At 49.2% G+C, this 11,293-nt stretch overlaps 2 protein-coding genes across 6 annotated transcripts; one reads left to right on the forward strand and one right to left on the reverse strand.

Annotated features, from left to right (window-relative positions):
• The first annotated feature begins 197 nt into the window (after positions 1-197).
• Positions 198-9,288, forward strand: aldh18a1 (aldehyde dehydrogenase 18 family, member A1). 5 transcript variants are annotated; one of them, XR_010876662.1, is made up of 19 exons: positions 198-263; positions 801-918; positions 1,027-1,178; positions 1,290-1,439; positions 1,529-1,633; positions 1,742-1,900; positions 2,238-2,328; positions 2,407-2,531; positions 2,740-2,884; positions 3,111-3,184; positions 3,435-3,534; positions 3,726-3,946; positions 4,259-4,396; positions 5,495-5,690; positions 5,779-5,900; positions 7,152-7,338; positions 7,474-7,569; positions 7,861-8,093; positions 8,823-9,288. XR_010876662.1 is itself a non-coding variant. In XM_067236349.1 (18 exons), exons 2-18 carry the CDS (start codon positions 822-824, stop codon positions 8,040-8,042), a joined length of 2,340 nt encoding a protein of 779 aa, XP_067092450.1. In that variant the 5' UTR covers positions 198-263; positions 801-821; the 3' UTR covers positions 8,043-9,288. The 5 variants fall into 5 exon arrangements, 3 of the variants coding, with proteins under 3 accessions (XP_067092450.1, XP_067092451.1, XP_067092452.1); XR_010876663.1 differs by having other exon boundaries at positions 8,863-9,288; XM_067236349.1 differs by having other exon boundaries at positions 7,861-9,288.
• A 622-nt stretch (positions 9,289-9,910) lies between these two features.
• Positions 9,911-11,081, reverse strand: LOC136942779 (gamma-crystallin S-1-like). Its single transcript, XM_067235750.1, is given in 3 exon segments — positions 9,911-10,195; positions 10,411-10,653; positions 10,948-11,081. Coding segments are annotated over 3 exon segments (540 nt in total). The 5' UTR covers positions 10,960-11,081.
• Positions 11,082-11,293: the final 212 nt, after the last annotated feature.

Raw genomic sequence — 11,293 nt, forward strand, 5'->3', positions numbered from 1 at the left:
AAACATACACAATTATGACAGGAAATTAACATGCAATAATCGACTGTTTTAAATCATCCCAATCAATATTCATAAAATAGAGAAGATATTAACATAAATGTAAAAACCTCCGCCCAGCCACGCTACGCTGTGAGCTAAAACTCGGGTAACCGGCCTGAGGTTCTGTACTACCAAGGCTGTGACGTGTCTTTTCCTACCTCCCCAGCTAGCAGCGACAACACACTGTCTGGTTGGAAGATTTGATCGCCAATCGTCACTGCTAGGTAAGATAATTTAACTATTATTTTAATGAACCCTCTCGCTCTAGAAGTTGTTGTTGCCATTAATTGATTACCCTGGCCTTGGTAGCTATACTTTATCGCTAAATAGTAGCCTACGTGGTGAAAGTTAAATAGCTAGTGCTAGGCTATCGAGCTCAGATCATTAAAGTAGATTTACAGGCAAAAGCACGGTTGTGTTTTTTGTCACTCAGCCCGTAGTTTAAAACTAAAAACAGGTTCGATGTATTTCAAATCTGTTTCTTTAACAGTAGCTTTTAACATCAAAGTTGATAACCAGTACAGTGAAAACGTGGCACTAGGACGAGGTTAGTTAGTCTGTCCTGTCTCATTACATTGTCAGAAAGACAATCAAGTTAAACGCTGACTTGAATCCAAATGTTTCCTGACAGCGAGTTGGGAAATCTACTTGCACTACTCAACCAATTATTATGAAGTGGCTGTTACTGTGCTTGTAGATGATAAGTAGGTGTTAAGTCCACTTCACCGTGGTTTGAGGTTATTAATCACTTTGTTTGGCAGCAATCCTCAGGTCACAGTGCCATGTTGCAAAGGTTCGCGTTGTGTTCCCGCCTCCGATCCAGGCCAGCTCAGGCTAATGTCTGCCCTCTCATTACCCGGGCAGTGTCACAGACCAAGTGTATGTAGCTAGCTACCTGCCTTTCAACACCACAGCCCAACACTGCTGTTTCTAGCACCCCTGACGGGAGAAGACAGGGCGTGACCCAGGCCTGCTTGTCTGTTGCAGTCCCGCTCACCCGCTCTCATGGAAAGTCGTTTGCCCACCGCAGTGAGCTGAAGCAGGCGAAGCGCGTGGTGGTGAAGCTGGGCAGTGCTGTGGTGACCCGGGGGGATGAGTGTGGCCTGGCCCTTGGCCGCCTGGCCTCCGTCGTGGAGCAGGTGCTTTAGATCAGGACACCCCAGACACACACAGTATTACACTCTGGAGAGCTGAGTGTGATGATGACTCATCACTTACCGTCCAAGTTAAGCCACTGGTGTCATCCTCAGGTGGCGGTGCTGCAGAACCAGGGCAGGGAAATGATGATCGTCACCAGCGGGGCCGTTGCGTTTGGGAGGCAGAGGCTTAGGCATGAGATTCTACTCTCTCAGAGCGTCAGACAAGCCCTGCACTCCGGACAGAACCAGCTCAAAGAAATGGTACAGAAATGGTACCCAACCTCAGACAGGAAGGGTCTTAACTGGTGTTTTGTTGACTTGCTGATCCTGTCCCTTTGTCCCTGTGTCAGTCTGTCCCAGTGCTGGAGGCCCGGGCCTGTGCTGCTGCCGGCCAGAGTGGCCTCATGGCCTTGTATGAAGCCATGTTCACACAGTACAGCATCTGCACCGCACAGGTACGTACAGCACATCAACTTGTGTGTGATAGTCAGTGAAAGTTTCCAGATACTATCAACCAGCAAGTGTTCAGTGGAGGAAGCAGCTGCTGCTGTGTGTGTGTGCAGATCCTGGTGACCAACCTGGACTTCCACGACGAGCAGAAGAGGAGGAACCTGAACAGCACGCTGCATGAGCTGCTACGGATGAACATCGTCCCCATCATCAACACCAACGATGCCGTGGTGCCCCCGCCTGTGCCCAACAGCGACCTGCAGGGGGTAAATGTGGGTACTGTGTGCCGGGCATGCTGGGAATGCTTCTTGTTGGTGATGGTGACGGCTAGCTGGTACCTCTGAGTGGTGTGCTACTGCATCATAGCTGTCTGTTATCACACATATTTGTTTATTTACAATTGTCATCATGTAGGCCTGCTTCAGTTTGCTCTGATGTCTTTTCTGTATTTAGTCACAGTAGGCTAATGGTGATAGTGCATGCTAATATAAGCATGTCCTTAAGTTGATGGGCATCCCTGGATAGTCTGCATGGGCTTCTGTTCATCCTGATGTGTGTTATTATTTTAGTCCATAGTTTACATCATCACGGTTCATGTTGTGTTTGCAGGTCATCAGCATCAAGGATAATGACAGCTTGGCAGCGAGGCTGGCTGTTGAGATGAAAGCTGACCTCCTCATCGCCCTGTCAGATGTTGAAGGTGAGCACAACAATCTTGTATTCCTCAGAATGGCGTAGTGTGGTTACATGTTTTGATTGTTGTTGCTGTGTTCCACAGGCCTGTATGACAGCCCCCCAGGCACAGACGATGCAAAGCTGATAGACATCTTCTATCCAGGAGACCAGCAGTCCATCACCTACGGCACCAAGTCCAGGGTGGGCATCGGGGGCATGGAAGCAAAGGTCGGTCCAATGTGCTCCTGAGGTCTGATGTAGTTGGGTTTGCTGTTGTCACCAATACTGGGATGGTAGACCCTAACCATGTGGTGTTGTCACCAGTACTGGGATGTGAGCATGTGCTGTTGTCACCAGTACTGGGATGTAACCATGTGCTGTTGTCAACAGTACTGGGATGGTAGACCCTGACCATGTGGTGTTGGTGCGTCTGCAGGTGAAGGCAGCGTTGTGGGCGCTGCAGGGAGGTACGTCGGTCGTCATCGCCAACGGCACCCACCCCAAGGTCACAGGTCAGGTCATCACTGACATTGTGGAGGGTAAGAAGGTGGGCACCTTCTTCTCAGAGGTGAAACCTGCAGGTGAGTCACTGACCCCTCACACACTGCAGACACGCAGACTTGCAGACCTGATGACCTGCAGACAGACTGACCTGCAGACACGCTGACCGACAGACACACTGACCTGCAGACACGCTGACCTGCAGACACGCTGACCTGCAGACACGCTGACCTACAGAGGAGAAGAGGTTGTTTGATGGCTGCTGTGTTATCAGGGTTAAGGTTAGAGTGATCCCTGTGTTCTCAGGCCCAACGGTGGAGCAGCAAACAGAGATGGCCCGGCAGGGAGGGCGGGCTCTCGCCTCTCTGCTCCCTGAGGAGGTGAGTTCTCCTCCCCTCCCCCGGACTTCACCCCTCTGCCCCCCCTCCCCTACCTACACCCCCCTCCTCCTACCTACACCCCCTTACCTACACCCCCGTCCTCCAACCTACACCCCCCTCCTCCTACCTACACCCCCCCCCCCTACCTACACCCCCCCCCCTATCTACACCCCTCCCCCTGGCCTCACCCGTATGTACTGAGGTGCTCAGTGTCCCTGATCTGTCCTGCTTCCGTTCTTCTCATGTGCAGAGGGGAGAGATTATCTGCAGGCTGGCCGACCTGCTGACGGAGAAGAAGGAGGAGATCCTGAACGCTAACAAGAGAGACATGGAGCTGGCCACATCATCAGGTACATACAGGACAGACATGGAGCTGGTCTCATACAGGAGAGATATGGAACTGGTCTTATCAAATTCAGGGTTAGAGAGACATGCTGATCTCATCATCAGGTCCAGGGTTAGAGAGACATGCTGGTCTCATCATCAGGTCCAGGGTTAGAGAGGAGTAGTTGAGTTCCTGTGTCTCCGTGTTTCCCTGCAGGTCGTCTTTCCACGCCCCTGCTGAACCGTCTGAGTTTGTCCTCCTCCAAGCTGAACAGCCTGGCCATCGGTCTGCGCCAGATCGCCGTGTCGTCCCAAGAGAGCGTGGGCCGGGTGCTGCGCAGGACCCGGCTGGCCAACAACCTGCAGCTGGAGCAGATCACCGTGCCCATCGGGGTGCTGCTGGTCATCTTCGAGTCCCGGCCAGACTGTCTCCCTCAGGTCAGGTCAGGCTGAGAAGGTGGGGAGGTGGACAGGGTGGGGAGGTGGACAGGGTGGGGAGGTGGACAGGGTGAGAGGGTGGACAGGGTGGGGATGTGGACAGGGTGGGGATGTGGACAGGGTGGGGATGTGGACAGGGTGGGGAGGTGGACAGGGTGGGGAGGTGAAGAGGGTGGGGAGGTGGACAGGGTGAGAGGGTGGACAGGGTGGGGATGTGGACAGGGTGGGGATGTGGACAGGGTGAGAGGGTGGACAGGGTGTGGAGGCTTGTTGTGTGTGCGAGTGTGACTGATGGCGTTGTCCTGGACACAGGTGTCAGCCTTGGCCATCGCCAGTGGAAACGCTCTGCTGCTGAAGGGCGGGAAGGAGGCAGCCAACACCAACAGGACCCTGCACCAGCTCACACAGGAAGCGCTGTCTGTCCACGGGGTGCAGGAAGCCGTTCAGCTGGTGAGACAGGGGAGGGCCAGCAAATATTCATGTTGATAATATATCTATGCATGTACACGTGCCTTCTGACCGATTGTTTAGATCATTTCTATATCAAGTAATGCACAGAGTCGCCGGATTCAAAGAAAGTACAATAGTTTAATGCTTGCTGGCAAGGAGACAAATCTGATCGCAATACAAAGTTGTCTGGTTCTCTAGTCTTCATGTAAAACCATTGAAACATATTGGTGGGACGTCCTCTTCCCTGAATATCAGCTGTCAAGGTGATCGATCCCAGAGTTACCGCACGTGTGCACGTGTGCATCCCGAGCAGTGGAAACTTAGAGTTCTCTGACCCTAGGCTTGACCAGATGGTTTACTGAGTACAGATAAGGTTAAACATGTTTATGGCATCTCTAGTAAGATAATGGTCAGCCTAGGTCAGTTTGTTTACGTAAGCCTCGTGTTATCTATAGGTCATGTGAGGAGGGGGCTCTCTGCTGACAAGGAATGCTAAGCACCAGTATTATTCAGTATAAAACATTACATTCTTAATTTCTCAGACACTAATGATCTATCTATTTTACACGTGTGTGTGTATATGTGATGTGTGTGTATATGTGATGTGTGTGTATATGTGATGTGTTTGTATATGTTATGTGTATGTGATGTGTGTATGTGATGTGTGTATGTGATGTGTATATGTGATGTGTGTGTGTGTGTGTATGTGATGCGTGTATGTAATGTGTATGTGATGTGTGTGTGTGTGTATGTGATGTGTATATGTGATGTGTATATGTGATGTGTGTGTATGTGATGTGTGTATAAGTGATGTTTGTGTTTATGTGATGTGTGTGTGTGTGTGTGTGTGTATGTAATGTGTATGTGATGTGTGTGTGTGTGTGTATATGTGGTGTGTGTGTGTATGTGATGTGTATATGTGATGTGTGTGTGATGTGTGTGTATGTGATGTGTATATGTAACGTGTATGTGATGTGTGTGTGTGTGTGTGTGTGTATGTGATGTGTGTATGTGATGTGTGTATGTGATGTGTGTATGTGATGTGTGTATGTGATGTGTGATGTGTGTGTATGTGATGTGTATGTGATGTGTGTGCAGGTGAGCACCAGGGAGGAGGTGGAGGACCTGTGCAGGCTGGACCAGCTGATCGACCTGATCATCCCCCGGGGCTCCTCCCAGCTGGTGAGGGAGATCCAGCGGGCAGCGAGGGGCATCCCCGTGCTGGGCCACAGCGAGGGAGTCTGCCACGTATATGTGGATGCCGAGGCCAGCATCGACAAGACCCTGGACATCAGTGAGTCAGAGGAACACGTAGCTTTGAAGTCTGTTTTCTAGGATGTTCTGTAAATAGCTCATGGTGATCTGTCTGGATGTTTCTCCAGTCAAAGACTCCAAGTGTGACTACCCTGCTGCCTGCAATGCCATGGAGACGCTGCTCATCCACAGAGATCTGCTGAGGACACCTCTGTTTGACCAGATCATAGACATGCTCCGAGTAGAGCAGGTACACACACCACACATTACTGCTACCTGTGTTAGTGTCGCCCTGGTAACTGGATCATTACTGCTACCTGTGTTCGTGTCACCCTGGTAACTGGACCATTACTGCTGCTTGTTGGACCTCACATCATATTAATACATTAATACAAAAGACACTATAGACATGCAGCGCATTCGCCAGGAATCCTTTTTGACACCAACAATTTCGAACATCTCCCTCACATATGGCCATGGGTGATCAGGAATGTCTCTATTCTCAGTCATGTCCACATTGCTAACTCCCGCCATCTCTTCCTTTTTTGTATTATTATTTTTATATATATTTTATTTTTTCCAACCTTTCAAAACTAGTACAGTAGAGTGAGGTACTCCATCAATGATGCAAACTTTATATATTTTTGAAACGTTTGAAAGTTTGAAAACAATATTTAAAACAAAACAAAATTCTAAACGTTTTTTGCTCACACAGAGAAAGGAGAGGAGGCCTTCAAACCTTTTTACACAAAAGATTTCACAACACAAAAAAGTTTACATTTGTTTTTTACATTTGTATTTTTTGGAAACTTTGTTCAACCTTTTGGAATTTGTTTTTCACACACATAGTGAAAGGAGATGAGAGGGGAGGAGAACAGGGTAAGCAGAGCAGAGGACAGTAGAGTATAGTAGAGTACAGTAAACTACAGTAGAGGACAGCAGAGGACAGTAAACTACAGTAGAGTACAGTAGAGGACAGTAAACTACAGTAGAGTATAGCAGAGGACGGTAAACTACAGTAGAGTATAGTAGAGGACAGTAAACTACAGTAGAGTATAGTAGAGGACAGTAAACTACAGTAGAGTACATCAGAGGACAGTAGAGTACAGCAGAGGATAGTAGAGTCACAATGTATGCTTCATGTTTTGGCTACCCGCAATGTTTTTGGGGCTATCTTGTTGTTTATGATCATAGACCTACGCACTTTTTATAAAGCTCTTTCGCCCCTCTGCTGGTTTACACTTTGCTTTTTGCGACATAACTCCTCTTTTCAACGATCGCCTGATCTGGGCTGCACAGTCTAAGCTTATTGAGGTCTAGCTTGAATTAGCGTTGTCTGTTAGTGGAACAGAACGTTAGTGGAACGGCTTGAGGCTTAAGTCTAAGTTGACGTTTACCCAAGTGAGACTTATTCGTGTAAACCCCCGTGCTCTGAGTAGAGCAGGTGAAACGCAGCGTCTATCCACAGCTCGTATGGTAACACAGTGTTGTGTTCTCCCAGGTCAAGATCCATGCAGGGCCAAAGTTCGCGTCCTACCTCACCTTCAGCCCGTCAGAGGTCAAGTCCTTAAGGACGGAGTACGGGGACCTGGAGTGCTGCATCGAGGTGGTGGACAGCATGCAGGACGCCCTGGACCACATCCACAAGTACGGCAGCTCCCACACCGACGCCATCGTCACTGAGAACGGTGAGAACACACGCACACACACACAGACAGAAACAGTCTGGTTCAGAGTGATCAGTCTCCAGATGACCTGTGTTGTGTTCAGAGGAGACAGCAGAGTGATCAGTCTCCAGATGACCTGTGTTGTGTTGTGTTCAGAGGAGACAGCGGAACAGTTCCTGCAGCAGCTGGACAGCGCGTGTGTGTTCTGGAACGCCAGCACTCGCTTTGCTGATGGCTACCGCTTCGGCCTGGGTGAGTAGATCTCCTGGGGGAGTAGATCTCCTGGGGGAGTAGATCTGCTGGGGGAGTAGATCTCCTGGGGGAGTAGATCTCCTGGGGGAGTAGCTCTCCTGGGAGAGTAGATCTCCTGGGGGAGTAGATCTCCTGGGTGAGTAGATCTCCTGGGGGAGTAGATCTCCTGGGTGAGTAGATCTGCTGGGGGAGTAGATCTCCTGGGGGAGTAGATCTCCTGGGGGAGTAGATCTGCTCTAGGTGCAGCCACCATGGTTCTCTCTCTGCTGACTGTGGCCTGTTGTGTTCCAGGGGCGGAGGTTGGCATCAGCACAGCCAGAATCCACGCCCGCGGGCCTGTGGGTCTGGAGGGGCTGCTCACCACCAAGTGGGTCCTGCGGGGAGACGGACACACAGCAGCCGACTTTTCAGAGCAGGGCAGCATGAAGTTCCTCCACGAGAACATCCCTGTTCCTCAGAGGAACCTCAGCTAGGAACCATGCAGGTTCTGGACAGGATCACCCGGAATGACTAATAACCCAGAGGTTTGTTAGCTCTACCATACTGAACTCCTCCTGTTACTACAGACTGCTAACAGAGACCCCTCCTGTTACTACAGACTGCTAACACAGACCCCTTCCTGTTACTACAGACTGCTAACACAGACCCCTTCCTGTTACTACAGACTGCTATCACAGACCCCTTCCTGTTACTACAGACTGCTAACACAGACCCCTTCCTGTTACTACAGACTGCTAACACAGACCCCTTCCTGTTACTACAGACTGCTAACACAGACCCCTTCCTGTTACTACAGACTGCTAACACAGACCCCTTCCTGTTACTACAGACTGCTAACACAGACTGTAAACACCCCCCCCCTCCTGTTACTACAGACTGCTAACACAGACTGCTAACACAGACCCCTCCTGTTAGTACAGACTGCTAACACAGACCCCTCCTGTTAGTACAGACTGCTAACACAGACCCCTCCTGTTACTATAGACTGCTAACACAGACTGCTAACACAGACCCCTCCTGTTAGTACAGACTGCTAACACAGACCCCTCCTGTTAGTACAGACTGCTAACACAGACCCCTTCCTGTTACTACAGACTGCTAACACAGACTGCTAACACAGACCCCTCCTGTTAGTACAGACTGCTAACACAGACCCCTTCCTGTTACTACAGACTGCTAACACAGACTGTAAACACCCCCCCCCCCCTCCTGTTACTACAGACTGCTAACACAGACCCCTCCTGTTACTATAGACTGCTAACACAGACTGCTAACACAGACCCCTCCTGTTAGTACGGATCTGAAGACTGTCGTCTGACTACAACACCCATCCTAGACCAGCTGTTGTTCTTTCTGCTGCTTGTGTGACTGGGAGCTGCCAGGCCGGCTCCACTGAGCTCCTCCTGAGACCCTCTCCTCGGGCCCGGACACCCGGACAGGACCTGGGCCTGCTGACAGGATCAGGAGGCCTGTGCATGTGGACACGGCTGAGCTGGCCTCGTGGATGTTACTGATACTCCACCAGCTCCTCGCTCGGTTCCTTTGAAATAGTGAAAGCATTCTACTGTCGTCATGGTTATGTGGACTGTTTGAGTGTAAGGGGTTTGTACAGTATTTTGTCAAGTTCATTACAACATCTGGGCAAGTCTTTGCTGAAAATAAGTTTTGGTTATTGTCTGCCTTCAGATTTCAATAAATGTTCTTCTGAACAGTTCCATATTTGAGGTACTGTTTCATATTTGTCACATTTATGGCAAAATAAATAGTTGGAAGCCTTGGTTTACAAATGTATTATTTAATGAGTAGGCAAATTCTTTGTTGATCATTACACCCTGTTTTATTTGGATTTACTGGAATTTAACATCAAAAACAACATTTAATTGCGAAACCTTTTAAACATCAACTGTGTTGAGCTCTTGGTATTCTACACATGCTACATAGACAGGATGACAGGCCTTTACACAGATGAAATTCATGAGTTTTGTTAAAACACTACAAACATGAACGCAGGATCCTCAGTTAGAAATTGCACCTGTTTGTTGCCGCTGTGAAGCTGCAATACTGCATTAGTGACTGCTACTGTCCTACTATACACAGGTCCGTTAGTGCATCTACTACTGTCCTACTAAACACAGGTCTGTTAGGCTTCTCTCTCTCTGTGTGTGTGTGTGTGTGCGCGCCTCCATAAAGCTGACTCCTGCCTCTAGGCCTTTATTACAGCTACACCAGGACAACCTAGCCTGTGTTCAGCCAGCCTCATCCAGGTGTCTCTCTCCCTTGATGTCAACATCTCCCTGGATGTTGTCGGTGTGAGCTGGTGTCAGGCTGCTCCACAGCAGCTCTACTGGGTTTATTTGAGCTCTGTGACACGGCGCACAGAGCCGATGGAGGTGCTGAGGCTGCCCCAGTCGCTGTGCTTGTTGTACTCTCCGGGGCGCAGGAAGTACTGGCGACCGCGGTAGTTGGGGTGCTCGTGCAGGATCCAGTAGCCCTCCATGACGCTGCAGGAGGACACATCCCGCAGGCGGAAGCGGTCCTGCAGGTTCGGGCAGTCGTCACTCAGCTCCATCATCTTCCCCCCGAAGTCCGACCTCTCGAAGATCTTCATCCTGTAGTTCCCGCTGTACTGCACACAGGGAGGGCACCATCACCTTGTGACTCATCAAACATGTGTACAGTAACACTTACCTGGCTGGATGCATTATGAACTGTGAGCTCTAGGAAATACAACTGCCTGGATATAAGGGTTGCGGAATGTAGTAGATCTACCATCTTGACATCCACTAACTCGCGTTATTGTACTATTCATCCGGTCTGTTAGTGAACGGCAACAGGTCTTACAGCAGGAATCATTCTGCAGGAACGGATGCAGTCGTTGAAGCCAGACCAGCGGTGGTGGTCGGGGTACTTGCCCCGGGTCAGCATGTACTGGTAACCAGAGAAGTTTGGCTTCTCGTAGGCCATCCAGCAGCCGCTGTCCACGCGGATGGAGTTGCAGCGGGAGAAGTGTGAGTGCATGTCGGTACAGTCACCGCTGCACTCATAGTGACGGCCCTCGAAATTCCTGCCCTCGTAAAAGATTATCTGAGCAGAGGAGTCAACGTTTAATGAGGATACTTTATTGACTTTAGTACTACACACTACTAAGAATAGGCTATATATTAGCCTACGGTACATTACGAAAATATTACTGTACTTTATTCGAATTTAGAACCGGACATCACATGAAAGATATGGCAATGAACGTGCCTACTAACCATTCACAAAGATTGCAGACATGCAACATCAAATCATTATGACCGACTATTGAATACATCTGACATGAAAAGGTAGTGTGATATGTTCTTTTATCTTTCAGTGAGAATAGTGTGTGCTTACCTTGCCCATCATGACTGCGAAGGTCGACAGGACAAGCCTGTCCACTGCCCGGAGCCATTTATGTGTCTGAAAAGAAGAACTAAGCTTTGTTATTAAAATCAGGTGAGTTATCCTGTCAGCACAAACTGTTATATTCCCCCACGACTAGTCTGAGCACATGTCATCCACATACACCCTGTGGATGTAAAGCTATTGTCACACAAACAAAGCTGGCCTCAGATAATAGAGTTGCAAACTCTGTATTTGTTGCTGAGGAAAAACAGTCAACCAACCATGTAGTTATATAGTATATGAACCATTATAGTATATGTTGTTATGAACCAGTATATGTGGTTATGAACCAGTT

This window comes from Osmerus mordax, chromosome 5 (genome assembly GCF_038355195.1).
Source record: "Osmerus mordax isolate fOsmMor3 chromosome 5, fOsmMor3.pri, whole genome shotgun sequence".
Taxonomy (NCBI): Eukaryota; Metazoa; Chordata; class Actinopteri; order Osmeriformes; family Osmeridae; genus Osmerus; species Osmerus mordax.

Coding starts and splice junctions, on each gene's coding strand:
- aldh18a1 (XM_067236349.1), top strand. CDS start 822: ATGTTGCAAAGGTTCGCGTTGTGTTCCCGCCTCCGATCCAGGCCAGCT. Junction 3,535..3,725: donor GGAGCTGGCCACATCATCAG/GTACATACAGGA, acceptor GTTTCCCTGCAG/GTCGTCTTTCCACGCCCCTG. Junction 7,339..7,473: donor CGCCATCGTCACTGAGAACG/GTGAGAACACAC, acceptor TGTTGTGTTCAG/AGGAGACAGCGGAACAGTTC.